Here is a 19,192-nt window from a genome sequence, read left to right as displayed (position 1 = left end):
ACAATTTAATCAATCTCCTAATGAAACAGGGTGACGGAGACGGAGGAGGAGAGGGGTGATAGTGAGATGACAGCGTTCACACTCTAACCTCGCTAAGCCAAACCTAAAGGGTGTGGCTGCTCTTTGTCTGCCTCGACAATGGCTGTCTTATTTTCATTCTCACAGCCTGGAAGAGAGGAGTGAGGAGGAGAGTCATTCCATTGTTACCTCTGGGGAGAATACCACCTCTAATTTGCCATAAGCCAGCTCTATTAAATACCAGACTCTTTTCACAGTGCAATAATTGGAAAAGCCATTCAGTGCTTACCTTATATTACTCCATGTTATTTTCCCTAATGTGGATAAAGGTATATTAATAATCTCACCTGTGTCAATTCTAGCTATCATTCAAATGACACAAAAGCCTGCTGAGCATGCCATCTCTGTTTTTCATTCTCTCTCATTCCAAATTGTACTGCTATGCAGGAAAAATCTGAAATTGCATCTTTCAGGCCATCAGTCCTTTCTGTTCATCTCATAAATCTGGAATTAAAAACTGCGTGACATAAAGCTGTCCAGACATGGCGGGTAGCCATGTGGCTGTAAAGTTAAAAAACAGCCTTTTTGACATCTCAGACAGTCTTAATAATTCATGTTACAATGTATTAGTAAATCCAAACATATAAAACAAGCATGAGAAGGAAGAGGTATTTAGTGGCAGGTGACATTATGGTAATAAAAAAGCTATATGATTGACAGTTTGGAGGGGAAAAAAACAACACTTATTTTATGTGATCTAGACAAAATTAAACAGCAAAATAAAATCATTGATAAGTATGAATTCAAGTACTTGAATAGACTATATCACTTGTTATACTCAATTTGTTCACATTTCTGTAATATAATTGCTATTATATTTACCAATACTAATAATGATTTTATCATCTGGGATCAAAACAATTTATTAAAGGATACTTAATTGGTTTAATTATTAATTTATGCAATGAAGATTCCCAAGTGAATGTGGGTTTTAAATCCATGCTTTAGTAGCACAAGATCACTTCTGCTGATTCAATATCAGATCATAGTGGTACTAGATCTGGGAGGAAAACCCAGATATCTACATTCTCATGGAAGCTCTTTTGATGATTCTGGGTGACCCTTAGATATTCCCAGACAATAAGGGATATATAGTGCAATAATTGCTGTTATGCCATAATGGAAAATCACTACTTCAATATGGTTAAAATGTCTGAGTTTCGCTATGATTCTTTGGGATATGTTGTCCACGGTTTTAGCACCTTGTGGGGTCAACAAAGGAAAACTGGATTCAGTGTCCGGGTCAGACTAAAACAAGCTTGAGGATCTCTATGAAGGGCATGCTATAATTACAGTTGGACCTTGAGGGACAGCTTCACAGCAAGTTGGTGGTTGGCCTTGTTTTTTTTTCTTTTTTGGGCTTGGACAGAATAATCTAAGAAGAATTTCTTGAAGCTCACTAATTGAAGGCTCTTCAACCTGACTGCTGTAGGGGGAGTGTACTTTCTCCTTTTACTGATATGCTTCAGGTGGGTGTAGGGATGCCAGAATCATCTGGATGAGCTCCTCAGTGTTGGAGATCTTCCTAGTGAAAAAAAGGTTTGGCTCTTCGCACCTTCAAATGATAAGAGGGAAGGATGTGACTGTTGTAAGTGCTTGTACACCAAGCAGAAGTTCAGGTTGCCCAGCCTTTTTGAAGTCTCTGTATGGTGTACTGTAAGGGGGGGGTGGGGGGGGGGGGTATATGAGATTCTGTTGTGTTCCAGGGTCTTCATTGCCTAAGATAGCAATGATGGAGCTTCCTGGAGGTGTGTGATTGAGAGTAACGAGCCCTCTAATTTAAAATAGAGGCAATTTTGTTTTGGTTTTTTAGTTGTTCAGTAGTTTTTTGTTTTTTTTTAGTGTCTTCTGTGCTTGTTTTACAATGTCATATTTGTCAGGTTGTCTTTAATTGCATTTGAAACTAGTTCCCCTGGGGTATGATTTCTTTTGCAATTGTATTATCAGATCTAGGATGTTACGTCTTGGAATGTCTAGATCAAACTCAGTATTAGGTGGTTATCTGTTAAAATTTAGTGAAGATGGAGGCAGACCTGCCAACATATCACCACCTGATAGTGAGTTGGATCTTGACCTGTAAAACCCTAACAAGTGGCAAGGGTGATTTGGGAACTTCGATTCTAGGAGATTCAAAAGGCAAGAGAGATTTTATCATATTACAAGAGAAGTTGGGGACATGGTATCGAATTACATACTAATAGTATTTATTGCAAACGGTAAAGTATAAAATTCAACACATACAGCCGTACGTAGGTTTGGAAAACTGTTTTTCATTTACCATGGTCCGAGAACTATACCTGTGATCACCTAAAAATAGGCTCTTGGTGAGAATTAAGTGCAACAGATTTTATTCTTAACTCTGTGAGACATGGTACTAAAATTAAACATATTAGTCAAAAGCCAAGTAAATTAGCCAGGAACTGTCAATGCCTAAATTGACCTTTGGTTGAATCTAGTGGTCAGGCATACCTGAATACCATTCCAGTATTAGCTGTGTATAGATTTTTAGAACACCCAGCAGATATGTATGATGTAATCGGAAATACAGAAAAAAACATTTTGTAAGGAATGCAACTGTCCCCAGTTTTTATTTCAGCATTTTTTAATTTGACCCACTTATATCAGTCAAAGACTTGAACTATCAAAGGTGTATCTGTTCAAGTAAAATCCATCTAGTGCTCACCAACTACTCTGGTAAACCATTTGTGGTTTTCTTTGAAGGTATAAAGCTTTTTATTTATTTTTTTTATTTCAGAATGAGATCTAAGACATCAGCCCTGTCCTGCCTTTTTTGAAAGCTAGAATGCTCAACATCAAAGTCTGAGCCAAAGCCTGTGTTTTAAAAAGGCCACAGCAAAGCTTTTAATGCAGAAACTATCCTGACTCTCAGCTACAGACACTCTTGACAGATGGGGTGTGTACATGAAATGCAATGCCACCTAAAAGGCTTTTCTTTTCTAAGGGCTTTTTCTCTTCTCGGGTAACCAGTCAGTTTGTGACCTGGTGACCAGTGTCTGGATTTCTTGTATGGCTGTGAGTCTCTATTGTCCTGTTAAAGTAATGCATCTCTCTTTTGGGTCCTATTGGCATTTTGTGGTTTTTTTTTTGTTTTTTTTTTAAGAGTTTCCTTTCCTGTCTGGGGGACTTGGCTTTCAACTCTGTAGGGGTTTGCTGTGACTTTGCTGTCTGCAAGTGACATACTGTTTCTAGTGTCCCTCAGCTCACTGAAGAAGTGTCATCCACTTAGTACCAGCAGCAGAATACCTCAGTGGCACACAATGGCACACAACAGACCTGTGTGTCTGTATGTTTGTGGTTTACTTGAGCCAGAAATGAAAATGGCTGAGGTCACTTTGTTTAGGGCATCAACTGTTTCCATGAGCTGCTTTAACAATTTGACAACCCAGGTTTCTTATACATGTTACTAATAACTTACTAATTCAACTTACAATATGAGACTTTATGCAATGCTGAATTTACAAAAATGACATAAAATGTGTGCATTGTCTTTGGAAAAAAGATTCCCACTTTCCATAAGTAGAACATCATAAATAATTATGTTTTGAATACCTTGTAATTAGTGCACATATTACAGTCCACGTTTAATTAGTTTCTATGTTATGCTTTTTATTCATGTCTAATCCCAAAGAAATAACCCTAACTCCTAATGCCAAGGAATAACAGAAAATGTTCCAGTTTGTTTTATTTTCTACAAATGGAACAAATAAATCTCAAAATGTTTTTTGTCTAATCTTTGTGCAGTATTTTTTTCAGTTCAGGTTTGATTAGTCCAAATATTTTAGACTTTAATGTAGTGCTGACTAAATACAGTCCAGACTGATCAAAAAATACTGTGAAATCCCTTAGTTTGAAAGCTGATGCCAATTTACGTGTGGCTGTTAGTTATTGGCAGCTAACAGTTAGTCAGTTGCAGTTTTCTCAATGTTCAAACATATTTTTTTGTTTTGTCTCTGTCACTGTTTTATTTTTCTTCATTTTTTTTCTCTTTACAAATGCCCAATTTGGTTTCAAACTAATTATTTAAAAATCTTAATCTTAATTTTCTTTATTAATAAATCTTTTGTGATTTTACTTATAAATATTACCAGTCATATCTCCAAAGGTCTTCTTTTTAAAAAAGCACATTAAATTAAGATCTGCTCCCTTTTTTTACTTCAATAATAAGACTCCCAAATATAGATTGCACATGTTGACAAGCTTAAAGCACTCTCCTTTATATCCATGGTTCATAAAATTAGCTCATACTTACTTCACCAGCAATTGCATAAAGCTTTGCAAGAGACATCATTTTGACGAGAAACATTCTGTTGTTGTTTTTCTATGGCGATATTTTATGGCGTTACAGTATTATATAGCTTGTGCAGTCTATTTTTTGTTTACTGTAACATGTGGTTCTTGTGAGTGTTAAATATGTTCAAACCTGAGCTTGCAACTTTCTAACTCTGAATCTAGACACATATCTGCTCTGAAGATATCTGTCTAGCAAATAGTGTGTCTTAATGCTGGTTACCCACATTTCAATGAGGTATTATACATGCATTTAGGAGAAAATGCACCACTATTTATTTATATTTATGCAAATCACAGTCAGAGCAAATTGGTCAAACTGATAGATAGTGGTAAAATACATAAATTTAACAAAATACCTGCTGTGCTGCTGGATTTGACAAGGGTGAGAGAAGAGACTATAATCAGAGACTGGAGGGTAGGTTTGGGTATTGGGAGAGTGGAGCTCGGTAAAAGACTTGTGTATGATATTGGGATGAACTAGAAGTGGAGTTATATATAAATATCCTTTATTGTCCCATAGAGGGGAAATTCAGATGTACCAGTAGCAAACTGAATGGCAAATTAAGCTTGCAGTTACACACTAAGGTAAAAAGTATAAAAACTAAAAACATGAGAATTTGCAACTTCAGTAAGGGCAAATTTACAACATAAAACTGAGATGGAGTTCTTTGGAGCAGAAGGGGTGGATGATCTGGGAAGTTCTGGGAATTAAAGCAAGTATTTGACAAAGATAAGGGGGATTACTGCAAAGGGGAAATGGGCTGGGTCTGGTGGAGTGTCTGATCAAACCTGCTGCACAATTGGTTCTGATCATTGTTCACCCCCCAATTCTCCTACAGCCTAGGAGTGTGGCTTTTGACCTAAATTTGTTTCAAGCTTCTCTGATTTGTCCGGAGTCAAAAAAGTTAGCCACATCACTGTCAGCATAACCAAACTGCTCTCTCAAAAAACCTGTTGAATGCCAGGTTAAAGGCTGCCAATTCATCCACTTTGTTTGGAAGGGAACTCACATTTCCCTTGATACTGGAGGGGATGACAGCTCTGTATCTTCTCCTTCCACTCTGTGAGAGGTGGCACAGCATAGCTACCAAGAGCTTATAGCTTATCTGTGATGTATAGAACACGGGAGTGTGGCTGCTCATGCAGTCCGAATACAAAGGCTGTAGAAAAAAAAGGTTGTCCACAAAATGGTCAGCTCCATAATGTGTACAAGTATGCTGACAAAACAGGAACATACTTCAAATAAATAGATATAAAAAAGACAAATCCTGGGCTGAACATTTCATAATTGTATAATTTGATGCAGTTTTACCTTCAGTCATTGTTCTTTTTGGGAGTGGTGGCCTAGTGGTTAGAGAGCTGGGCGATTGTGTTCCTGGAGAGGCCCCAAAAGTCAACGGTTAAATACTAGGTTGGTCACTATGGGTACCTGAGGAAGTCCCTTGACCACAAATTGCTCTTCATGCGCCACTCATTGTCAGCAGCAAACTGTTCTCTAAGTTGTTGTTTTTTTATATCTAAATTATTCAATTAAAGGAATGCTAATAATGCTATTTTTATGTAATTTCTCCAGTCATGTTGTTCTTAAAGTTTAGACAGGGATTGTCAGGTCTGGACTGTGATGGGGTTCTTTGTTATTATTATTATTATTATTATTATTATTATTATTATTATTATTATTATTATTATTATTATTATTAATATTATTATTATTATTATTATTATTATTATTATTATTATTATTATTGTTGTTGTTGTATGTTACAGAACATACCCAAGAAACATAAGCTGCCCAAGCCCCCACACAAACATTTGCTGCATGCCTGCAAGGTCCAGCATTCCCCGCTCAAAGAGCCTAATGTTATTTGGTGTTGCATGAGAGGAAAGTGAGGACCATCTCGTTAACTGGCCCTAGCTCCATCCCATCCGTGCCCATAATACAATAATAACTAAATAAATAAAATTGTTTATGTGTCATTGCAACACACATTCCATTGAAATTTGTTCACTGTGTATTTAATCCATCCCTTCGTGAGCAGTGGGCTGCCACTGTACGGCACCCGTTGAGTATTCTAGGGCTGACCCCCAGATTTCACGTCCACCGTAATTGCTCAGTTCTGTTCATGTACGTGCATGTCCATACGACGCATCGACTACATTGTTATTTTAATTAATGAGAACATTCTCCCTGACTACTCTGAACTTCACCGTCAGCGGACTCGCTCTCCGTCGAACACTGTCAAAATACGGAACAGCTACAGTTTTCTGCTCCGTTCCGGTCCGTTGAGCTCCGGTTGGGTCAAGCTCCACAATTGCAATCATAGCAAACACGAAGAAGAACATCAGCAACCTCTAGTTTGTCAATGTTCAATTCAATTAAATCAAAAACTACTTTATTAATCCCAAAGGGAAATCAAATGCTTGTGTAACTCATATCATGCAGAACTATTCAACGAGTTGTAGATGGTGATGACTGCAGGCAGGAAGGATCTCTTATAGTGGTCTGTCTTACAGTGGATCTGGAGAAGCCTCTGATTGGAGATGCTCTGTTATTGTATGACTGATTCAGAGGGTGCTTATGGTTGTCCATGATGTTCTTAATTTTATGAAGAATCCTTCTTTGCGCAGTCATCTCCAGAGGTTCTAAAAGAGTTTCCAGAACAGAGCCGGCCTTCTTTAAAAGTCAGTTGCTCTGATGCTGCTACGCCAACAAATGATGGCAGAGGAGATCACAGTCTCCACACCAGACTTATAGAACATATTGCTGCAAATCCTGAAGGACCTAAGCTTTCTCAGAAAGCACAGTCTGCTCTGTCCCTTCTTGTAAACAGCTTCACAGTTTTCTGTCCAGTCCAATTTCTTGTCCAGATAAACACTGAGGTATGTATACTCCTACCCCACCTCCACTTCTTCTCCCAAGATGGTAATAGTGTTGGTCCTATTCCTATTTCTGCTGAAATCTACAACCATCTTATTTGTTTTATCCACATTCAGAATGACATCATTATCACACCAAGCCACAAAGCAGTCCACCAGCTCCCTGTACTCAGCTTCCTGTCTATCTCTGATGCATTCAACAACTGCAGATTTGTCTGAGTATTTCTGCAGATGACACAAGTCTGTCTAGTTTTGGAAGTCTGAGGTTTAAAGAGTGAAAAGGAATGGTACAGTCCCCAGCGGTTCTCCTGTGCTGCTGACCACTTGGTTAGACACAAAACCCTTCTGTCTCACAAACTGTGGTCTTTTGTCAGGTAGTCTCTGATCCAGGCGATTGTTGAGTCTTCTGGAGTTTCTGACAAAACAAATCAGGTTGAATAGTATTAAATGCACTGGAGAAATCGGAGAACATGATCCTCACAGTCCTGTCGGCCTTGTTGAAATGACAGTACGTTTGTTGAAGCAGGTGTATGATGGCATCTTCAACTCCAACTCCATGACTATAAGCAAACTGCAGGGTGTCCTGATAGCTGTTTGTCTGTTTACTCAGGTTGGGACAACAGGAGTCTCTCTAGAACCTTCATGACATGGAATGTCAGGGCAACAGGTCTAAAGTCATTGAGGAGGTATGGGTGTGTTTTCTTCATTACCGGAACAATGCAGGAGGTCTTCCACAACACTGAAATCTTCTCCTTGGTCAGACTAAGGTTGTTGAGGTGCTATATAATCCCAGAGAGCTGCTCCGCACAGGCCTTCAGAACTCTGGGGTAGACACCATCTGGATCTGCAGCCTTGTTCCGCTTTAAGCTCTCCAGCTGCCTCTTAACTTGACTTTTAGAGACAGAAAAGTGGAAGGGTGTGGCAAAGGGAGAAGCAGCATCATGTTGGGAGACAAACATGCAGAAGCAGGTGGGTCCATGGCTTAAAGGGAAGATAAAACATCTGAGGTGTGACATGGAAGCTTTGTGTCAATTTAGGGTGTGATGGCTGTGTGCTGAAGTGGAGGATGCTGAGCTTGTTCCTGAACTGAACCTGTTGAAGAATGTGTTCTGCTGGAGCTTGCTCTCCAACTTTTTCCTGTACACCTCCTTGCTTTCTCTTAACTTGATTTTAAGTATCTTCTGTATACTCCTCAGTAATTGCTTATCTGCCTTCTGGAAGGCTCTTTATTTTCTCATTCAGCAATTCCTTTAGGTCACTGGTGATCTAGGGTTTGTTGTTGGGGAAGAATCTCACTGTTTTGGTAGTGATGGTGTTGTCCACACAGAAGTTTATATAGTCAGTCACACACTGAGTCATGGCATTGATGTCCTCTCCATGTGGAAGGCAGAATGTATCCCCGTCTGGTGCCTCAAAATAACCCCTAAGGGTTTCCTCAGCCTCCTGAGAGCATTTTCTCACAGTTCTGTCAAACACAGGTTGCCGTTGAAAAACAGGTTTATATTATGCGGTCTCATTTATAATCCTTGCATATGCGCAAAATGTGTACGCCACTATCCACGCAAAAGTTAGGATTTTTTATTTTTTTTTAAACTGGACGGGAACATGTGTGGTCCTCTGACCCATGTGTACACTCATTTTGGAGACGAGGGAAGTTGGCGATGCAGATGGATAAGTGGTGAATTGCAGCCAAACTGCTTGATGATTCCTCTCAAACATTCAATTTCTCTCCATATCAGACTTTAATCATAGCTTTTAAAAATCATTTAAAACCGCTGTGCTATTCATGGTTGAGCTGGTCACACATAACTAAACATAAGCACCTTTCAAATAAATAAGTTGTCTAAAATCTAAAATAAAATTCCGCACATTTCTTCTGGTTTTCTACATTCTTCTCCTCGATGATTACCAGGGTGAGATTAACAAATAAACTGTGTGTGGCCGTTACTTTATTTGCTGTAAACAGTCAAAACAATTGGAGGGTGCAGTTTCAGCGATAAAAAGCTTTCTGACCAATGATGATGACAGGTCAATATGCCGGTTTAGACTCCGAGCATTGCATTCTGTTATAACCTACAGGGGACAGTGGCTAAAAACACCCAGTTTCTGGGTCAGAGAACATGCGCACTCAGCCGAGCGTCTGCATTCCATTCCTAAACCACGTGGAATGAGACCTCTCATTCCTCATGTTTTCCCTCCCTCCTCAGATTGTCGATCTGAACGCACAGCCTCAGAGGAGTTTCAACATGGAGCTTGGTGTGAGGCTGTCATCCTGCGTTTAAAACTGTGATCAATTTAACTTCATAACAAGTTATTTTAATATGTGCAACATATGTGTTTTCCCCTCTGATTTACTCATTTAATAAACTCCACTCTGTGATTTTTTTTCACAGTTTCTTAGGTCTTTTTTCTCCGTGGTCGCCATTTCACCATGAGGAAAAAAAACGATCAGCTGACCCATTTTAATTGAAATTAACATTCATGAGGTGCTTTGCCTTGACCATTCATGGTTGAAACCGGGGCGTGTAGAGGGCTGAACCTGAGGTGGAACCTGGTACGCAAACATTCAGGTACAGTTGTGATCTATAGAGGGAAATTGCATGCTGGTGTGCGTGCGCATGGTTTTATATCAGAAATTTTTTGCCATATGCCATTATCTTGAACTAGGCGTACATTCACTTTTAAAACACAAAGTTGTTTTATAAATGAGACTCCTGAGGACAGATAAAACTGATTGTGATCTGATTTGCCAAGAGGAGGTCTTGCCTTAAGAGATGTATAAGTCTTTGTTATTTGCATAAAACAAGTCCAGAGTTTTGTTTTCTCCAGTAGAACAGGTGACAAACTGTTGAAAAGTTGGAAGTGTAGCAGAGAGTGAGGCATGATTAAAATCCTCTGATATTGCCAGAAAAGCATTTGGATGTTGTGTCTGTAGCTCATCCACAACTTAGCTAATGACATCACGTGGTGTTGGCAACAGCAAGGGCGATTGTGGCTTATTGGGTTGAGTAGTCGTCTGGCAGTAGGAAGGTTGTGGGTTTGATTCCAGCTTCCCCTTGCCACATGTCAATGTGCCCTTGGGCAAGGCACTTAACGCTGCTGCCCGCGTCCTCACTAAGACTAAGAAAGTAGAGCACATAACCCCAGTTCTAAAGTCCTTACACTGGCTCCCTGTATCTCAGAGAATAGACTTTAAAATACTTCTGTTAGTCTATAAATCCTTAAATGGCTTAGCTCCTAAATACATCACAGACTTGTTATCAGCGTATAAACCATCCAGACCATTAAGGTCTTCTGGCTCCAGCCTACTCTGCATACCTAGAACCAGAACCAAACATGGAGAAGCAGCATTTAGTTCCTATGCTCCAATTATCTGGAACAAACTTCCAGAAAACTGTAAAAGTGCGGAAAGCCTGAGTTCTTTTAAATCAAGATTAAAAACACATTTGTTTAAAATTGCCTTCAACTGTCCTAGTTAACTGAATCACCACTTTTTTGTTCTATTTTCTATCTATATTTTATTCCTACTTGCTCTTATTCTGTTTTATTTTGCTATATTTTAATCATGTAAAGCACTTTGCATTGTCTTTGTACTGAATTGTGCTATATAAATAAATTTGCCTTGCCTTGCCTTGCCTTAACCCAAAGTTGCCTACCGAGCTGTGTCTCGGTGTATGAATGTGTTAGTGAGAGCAATTGGGTGAATGTGGCTATAGTGTGCAGTGGTTTCGGTGGTCAGCATGACTGTTAACGCGCTATATAAGTTCAGTCCATTTGACAGCAACTTAGATAAACATGACTGTACATAGAGATTTTGAGAGGCTTTAATTTTGAAATTCCTCATCAGATCATGATTAACTTTGATGAGCAGCATCTAGGGGTGTTTTTCTATCACACTGAAGTGAAACCAGTAAACAGAAACAAACATTTTTGTTGCAATATTGATAGGAACATAGGTGGAAAGTAGACTGTTGAGATCCAAAAGTTTCTGGCACAACTTCACCAACTTCCAAGGTGGATGAGAATGTAGACTGTTGCCAAAATAACACTGGTCAACTCTCTGGGTAAATTACATGGATGAATATTTACTGCTAACACTTCAATATCCAGGCTGCGGAGACAAAACTTCACAGTGACATGTCCTGGGTAAAACCAGTGTTTGTTCACCAGCACCACCAATTCACCACCTTTTCTCTCTCCGCTGTACTTTAAATCTTTGTCTGCTTACATGGTCAGTTGGAGTTCCTCCAACTTGTTTCTCAAAGATCTCACATTGCCCAAAATATGATGATGGTAGAGATTAAAGAGATAACTTAAGTTTTATCCTTCTTTCTCTTGTTCTTGCTCAAGTTCTGAATCCTCAGGTCCTCCTTTACAGCTCATCTGGGATTTGGGGAGGTAGTTGAAGTATTATTTTAATTTTTGAGATGATCAGCTGCTCCCGGTTGTAGAAAACCAACTGGTTGTTATGGTGACACATCATAATAAATGTTCCAAAAATGGAGAAAAATCCAACAGAAATCCTTCAAGCAGCAAAGCCTTCAACATAAGTTGAGGAAAAATATGCAAAAAACAACTTTTGATCCACGAAAAGGAGGAATTGAAGCTCCCCATTAAGATATGCAGAACAAAAACAGCAGAGCTACTCCAACATGCAGCCACCTTGTGCAGCACAATTCTGGAAGTGGTGTAAATGGAGATGATTAACCTCAAATGAAATAAATGTTTAAATATTCACAATAAAATGTACTGTTTCATTTACATATCAGATGTAAACCATCCTTTTTGCACCAAATAACAAAATAATATCAAATAAAGCAATGTTCTCCAAATAGATTTGCATTCTGATTGTAATGAGATGATCACACATGCTCTCTTGGAGACTTGGGAGTGGAGATACATGGAGTAACTGCAGATGAGGTAGGTTCTAGGGAGGCTGCAGGAACCCTGCTCTAACCACTAGACCACCTCTCTCTCTAATAGCATAAACCATGTCTAGGGACTCCGCGGAAGTCCCAGGTGACAACAGTAAGGATCTCAAGACCCCTCAACCCAGCCCCTCGATCCAAAACTCGATAAATTGGGATTAGAGAAGATTGAACAAGTGGGTTCTGATGCTAACATATTGAACACTGCTCCCCATCTGCTTGTCTTGTAGGCCCAGTTTGGATCTTCGGGTATTTAGTGCAATCTCCTTAATAAATCCAGTGTAGAAATAAAGAACAGTTGCAAGAAACAGGCAGAGATTGCTCTACTCTGTGACTTTGACCATCATCTTGATGACCAGAAGCTAATCTATTGACATGCTCTTCTTTGTTTTGTTTTGTGTTCATCTAGCTGCCATCCTGCATACACATTTTGCATTTGGGTTTTTTATTTCACAATAAAAAAAATAAACTTGTCATTTTGTCTGTTTTCTAAACTTTATTGAGTTCAATGTGTGGGTAAATATTGTTTTTATTCCCCACTGGGTGGGCCTGATGCACTTGTGAATGTTGTTTCTGTTTTAGAACATTAAACAATGAAAAAAAATGATACTTTGTGTTTAGTGAAAAAGCACAGTGTTCATACCACAGGTACCTAAAGATGAACTTCGGTTAGTGAGGTGAAATTATGACAGAATACTGTGCTAAGGTGGTTGAAATACATCGAAACTCAAAAACACTTTTATAAAACAGTCCTGCAAGTTCTTGATTCAAAATGTAGGGTGGCTGATATTTTAAATATTTAAACATACCTCCTATGTAATGAAATATGTATGTTTTTTGGGGTTTTGAAGACTTTCAACTTTTTCTTTTTTCATTTTATGTTGACATTTGTCAACAACAGCATTGCAGAAGCATCACATGCTCATGACAGATTGTGTGTGCCCCCTGTGTTAAGGCAAAAGGCCAAGCAGACTATAGAATAGCAAAAACACGACTGGCCAATTCAGTATGGGATTTATTGTCTGCAGAAGCCAACATATTAGGTGTTTTACCCTCTTGTAAACTGATTCAAAACAAACCCACACCACAGCAAAACAAATGGGGTCTGATCCCAATGACCTCTGCTCCACCAGAGAAGTCTGGAACAGATTACAAAAATAGTCAACAAGCAAAACTCCAAAGCGTTCCCACAGAGAGACGAGAGGTAATAAATATACAGAGGGTAGGAGAATCAATGGCTTACCAAAACAAAGTCACATTAAAACAACAATTACAAAAATGTAGTAAACTTCCGAGTCAAAAAATATGCACATAATACAGAGCCAAATGGAATAACTGGAAAACAAGAAACCAACAAAAGAAGATCCTTACGGCTCATTTAATTAGTTGGTTTCCTGGCACAGACAACTCATTTCATGAAAGGCACAGCAAATCATACAGAGCTGACTGTGATTTGTAAAACAAAACAGAAATTGAGACTTGTAGAGTTTATTTAATTGATTGATTTGTTAGCATACATAGATTTTAACTATTTACCATACATTTGTCAATAATGTTGGAGTGAGGGTGATTTCAGAAGCTTAATGTCTGTCTCCTCTATCCATTCTAAAACCAGTCTTGGTGTGTGTTTGGCAAAACAACCCCCAAGCTAGATGCTCCCACTGCAATGGTTTACAGTTGGTAGATAATGCCAGTCTTAAGTATAGTCTGAGTAAATATAAACTCATCAAGGGCTAAACTCCTTAGAATGTTTAGCATGGAAACTTCCTGGACTAACTCCTACCAACATCAATGCAGTCTTTGGATTTGATCAATTTACTGACTTTCCCACTCACAATATAGGTCATACCCTGGACTTAATCTGTTGCTCTTGCCTCACACCCTCCAACTGTTCAGCTGATGATCTTCAAATAACTGATAATTTCCTCCATTCATTCAAAATGCATCTCTGTCTCTCCATAACTGACACACCATGTCTTATCTCATTCAGGAATATTAAGGACATCATCATGGATACCCTCACCTCACATATCCTTCAAACCCTGATTAGAGATCCTTCTTCCACCCCTGATGAGTTTGCGTCTCAATATAATAACTGTTTAAATAATATTTTGAATGATCTTGCTCCAGTGAAAACACAGTCCATTACCTTTTACCTATCTGCCCCCCGGTTCACCACTGAACTCCAGTTCATTAACGCAAAATGTCATCTTAAAGAAAACTGGACTCTTTGTGATAGTTGTTTTTTTGTAACTTTTTATTTTTGTTGTGCTTTTATTATTATTATTATTAGTGGGACTCCATATATAGTTGTTGTTGAATGTGACAAATAGTAGGTGGATACTTTTTACCCTATTAGCATGTACTTTAATTAAGAATATATTCATCTTGAGCTCCGTGACTGGTTATACTTCCCGTTTATTCATTCCCCTCCCTTGGTCTTTAGATTACTGTTTTCCCCGAAGACCTAGTGGCATGATAATTATGCATTTCATTCAGTTTTGTCTGACAGAGTAGTGCTAAGCTTACTGATATGATCTCAATAAAAAACAGACATGTTGTCAGTAATGAAGGAGTAATGAAGGGAATAGCTTTGATCCGCTCACAAATGGGTCATTTTGACAGGATCTGCCTTCTGATTCTGAAAAATACAGTCATGACTGTTTCTCACTCTCATTGCCAATCTCTCTGAACCAAAAGCTCTATGTCCATTTTATCCACCAAAATATACACTTTCAACAATTCCTTAGACAAAACAATTAGAGAAAAGAAAAGTTGAAGACAAAATTAAATAAAAAAACATACTGCATACAGTAGGGATGTCATATTATTTTTTTGCCTGTAAGAGATTAATTTATAGCACTATATTCTGATGTGGACAAATGTGATTGTTTCATAATGACAAGTGGGTGTACAAGTTTAGATTTATTGTTGTTTTTTGCTCATCTACACAGGATCAAAATTATACTCACAGGCTATATGTACACTCCCACTAAGATCTGAATAAATATGCCATAGCAGGTTACAAAGAAACCATAATTTTTATGTCACCACCAAAAAAGTCCAAGCATAAGTCTGGCCTTATACATTTTTGATCGCTTCTCTGATCAGAATTTTTAGTATATTTTAACTGGTTGGTTTCCTGATATGGGCTGGTCTTTTTCAGTCATATAGTTTTGACAGGGTTAAGCTTGAGGCCTTTATAGAAACTTAACATTAGCATACACTTATCATGATTTGGGGTTTCTGTTAGTTTGTTTTGGACTTGACGTTTCAGCCTGTCACCAGCCACTATCCAATCAGCTCAGTCGCCTCAGTCACCAGTCATCAGCCCAGCCCAATTCCACCTGCTGCCACTAACCAGTTCCTACTCTGCTCACCTGTTCCCCAGCCTTCATATACCTGCCTCACTCACCCACTCACTGCCAGATTGTCTCATCACCTCACTTGTGCTCTGCTGCTGTGGTGTTTTCAGTTCTTATGTGCTCAACCTGCATCTGGTTAAGTCTGGTCTGCCAGCGACTCCTGGTCTGTCTTCATTGAACATTTCCAATAAACCCTTTTTAACGTAACTCTGTGTTCAGCTGAATTTCGGGTTTGCCCTTTTTGGGGTTGTTTTTTTCCCCTTTGGATTTTTGGACTCTAGGCCCCCTCCGCCTGCCCTGTCTGGGTTGGTTTTTTTTCCCCTTTGGTAAGTAAGCAACCGTATATGCCTGTATGTGTATTCATGTATGTATTAAATAACTATTTTAATTAAGGATGTGTATGTAAACTCTGCATATTTGTCTATCAACCGCCTACTGTTCACTGCTGCACTTTATCCGGAAGTAAATTGAAATTTATCCTGTAAGTGACTGCGATTGATCACTGCACTTTATCCTGTACTGTAATTCACTGCAAGGTATCCTGTAGAGTTACTGCAATATTTCTGAGCTGTGTGAAAACGAAATTTCGTTCTGTATGCACTCTGTGTATACAAAATGACAATAAAGAAAGTCTAAGTCTAAGTCTAAGTCTAAGGATAGGAATGAATAACCCATTGATCCTTTCTGTCCCTTTTCGAACGCCCTTTGTTTTGTTATAGAGTACTTTATTGGATATCTTATGTTGTTGCATATGTTTCCTTTTCTCTTTGTTTTGTTGGAACACACTAAACTTTTTATTTAACATGGGAAATCACTTTGTGGAGCAAAATGATAGAGATATTTTTGCTGTAGATAATGACATCTTGTCTGTTCCAATATTATGATTAAAGTGATTGATTTATGTGCATCAAGTACCTGCTTATTCATTTTCTCAAATTCTATTACTGGATGACTTGATGCATATATGCATGAGATAAATTACATTAATTATTAGTCAAGAAGACAACATCATGGTGGAGGGACTGTATCATATCTTTGCTTGCTGAGCAGATGACCAAGAAGACCTAGTATGAGGATTTAAAATATTGTATCTTTCTCTTTTCCTTCTACTATCAACATTTCTGAGCAATGAAGAAAGCTTAACATAAACTTGAGTGCTTGTTTGAATTACACAAACAAAATTGGTTTTAACAGTCTTGTAAGCATCTACATGAATGATATGGGAGGCAGAGTTAATTGACTGAGATGATGCAGAAAACATGGAAGGATTCCCAATCAAAACTTGGAAATAGGTGGGAAATCAGGAGGGTGGTGAAAACCAAAATGGAATTATGGAGGACCATTCCTTCCTAACTGGTTGGGATTTATAGACCCCAGAGACCTGAAGTTGAAGGGAGAGAAATGTTCACAGAGCACAGAGGAGGAAAAAGGCAAGTATAATGGGTAGGAGTGGAATTTAGAAAAAAAAAAAGAAGTGACAGAAGAGAAAAACAGAGACAATAAATGAGAGACGAATGTGATTAGTGGGGGTAAACGAGAGGTAGTAAAAGAGTTTGATAGCTCCGGATATTTTCTAGTGCACAAATAGGGGGTTGGATTATTTTGCATCGCATTGACACCACACTGAGAGTTCAACTGTGTTACTAGTCGGAAATTTGTTTCTATGTTAGCCTTTAACGGCTAGACTTACTTTGAAGTATTAGCAGTCAATGCTTGCAGCTCATTAATTATCAAAACTGTCAGCAGCAATTCACAGAGATTTGCACACAGCCTTTTGAAAACACGCATGCAGGCAGGCACAAATAGAATTAGTAGACGTGGTGACAGATCCTCTCGAAGACTTAAAAAGAAGCTGAGTGCGAGCGATCACATTACTTTGATCCCAAAGGCACACCTCAGTTCTGCTAAAGAAACAGAACGCTAATGATCGTTTCAATGCTGAAGAGGCGGATCAGGGTGGGAAATAGTTATAACCACTGCTTTCAGTAATGGTGACAGGCTTTTACTCCTGCAGTTATGGGAGCCAGGATGACACCTGCCTAATACTCTATGTCCTTCCTCCGTCCTTGTTAGTTGCTTCAGCTATTTTCTCAGCAGGTTGGAATTCCTACTGTGTCAAAAGTTTGGCTAAATTGGTTCCTCGAGTGGTAAAAGATAGAGACAGCTTTGGACAATCTTCCTCCTCTCGTCCTCTATGGTCATTGATTAGAAGAAAAAGCAAGGCTATTCCTCTGTGTGAGTGCATGTGCATGTTTGTGTATGTGTCTGTACAGTATGTGCCTGCATACTAGATTTAAGAGTATGATTGAGTCATTTTGATACACTGGCTGATTTCACGAGTTGTCAGGCTGTTAATGGACAGAAATCAGAAGCTCAGAGGTTGGGACTCTATTTGCACTAAATTGAATAACTCCTCCAAATGACTCCCAATTACACAGCACTCCAGTCCAAATCACAAGGCATCACGGTGCACTTAATGCACCTATTAGCTGCCTATCTGGCAAGGAAAGCTGGAGCAAAATGCAAGCCTATTTTTTGAACAGAACATTCAGTTTCCCATATCCGGTAGTTGTTAAATAATTTTCTTCTTCTGTGCACTTCTTGACTCAAAAGTTACTTTACGCTTGTTCCCTAATTATAAAAATGATAAGCCCACATGGTCATTTTCCCAATTTGTAAGTTTTGGTCACAGTGCCTCTGCAGTAAAAATGTATCTACATTAAAAGCCTTAGGCTTCCCTGCTGTACCTGAGTTTTTACTGACACACATCCTACCACCTTATCCTGAAATACTTTTTATTCAAAGTGGTCAGTTTCTGTCAAGCAGAGTGCACAGCGCTCAACATTAATGGAATGGTTGAGTATGTTGAGGTGAGAAATGCCACGCTGCAAAACCTGTGTATGCCTTCGATTTTGCTTATATTGTGGGGTCCAAAATATATGGCCACAGCGAATTTGTGGGAAACACAAAGGTCATCTCACTTAATGCGAAATATGAGATGTTAAGGAGAAAATGGTGCATATGTGGGTAAGGTTAAAGCTTAAGGAAGAATTTCAACTTTATATGGGTTAGCATGCATTTGTGGAAGTACGTTTTGCGGTGAATAGTATCCAACATCGTGTTTTGGAGAACAAACTTATTAAACCTCACTGTCGTATATTACAAACCCGAATGTGAATAATAAACATCCGATGAACTATATTAAAGAAAGGTTGCTGGGCTATATAATCATTCTTTTAGTTCAGTTTTGTGGGCATAGTTGTGAAACTGACAAAACCAGTAGGAGGTTTTAAACAGACTGAGATGCATTGACAGACTTAAAACCCATTTTATTGACTTTTCCTTTCTGTTTGTTATGCAGATTCGTTCAGACCAGGACCAGGACATCTCTATTCGATACAGCATCACTGGGGTGGGAGCAGACCAACCGCCCAACGAGGTGTTCAGCATCGATCCTATGCTTGGAAAGATGTTTGTCACCAAACCTCTGGATCGAGAACATCGATCTTCTTATCATGTGAGTATGGCGACTCTGACACTGGTAAGAATGAAGACATTTTAAAATTATACCTCCACATTCATAGATTTGACTCACTTTATAAATAATGTTTAAAAGCAGCATTGCTTAAGTAG

The 19,192-nt window shown here is 38.7% G+C and overlaps 1 protein-coding gene across 3 annotated transcripts in view; it reads left to right on the top strand.

The window, feature by feature from the left end:
- LOC105932301 (cadherin-4) overlaps window positions 1-19,192 on the top strand; it is a 421,667-nt gene that overhangs the window by 338,807 nt on the left and 63,668 nt on the right. For all 3 annotated transcript variants that reach the window (XM_021320932.2, XM_036139614.1, XM_012871395.3), the window contains one exon: window positions 18,921-19,076. In XM_021320932.2, coding sequence (XP_021176607.2) covers window positions 18,921-19,076 — 156 coding nt within the window. The remainder of the gene's footprint in view (window positions 1-18,920; window positions 19,077-19,192) is intronic.

Source organism: Fundulus heteroclitus, chromosome 1, assembly GCF_011125445.2.
Source record: "Fundulus heteroclitus isolate FHET01 chromosome 1, MU-UCD_Fhet_4.1, whole genome shotgun sequence".
NCBI classification, from domain to species: domain Eukaryota; kingdom Metazoa; phylum Chordata; class Actinopteri; order Cyprinodontiformes; family Fundulidae; genus Fundulus; species Fundulus heteroclitus.
This window is presented reverse-complemented; position numbering and strand designations above follow the sequence as displayed.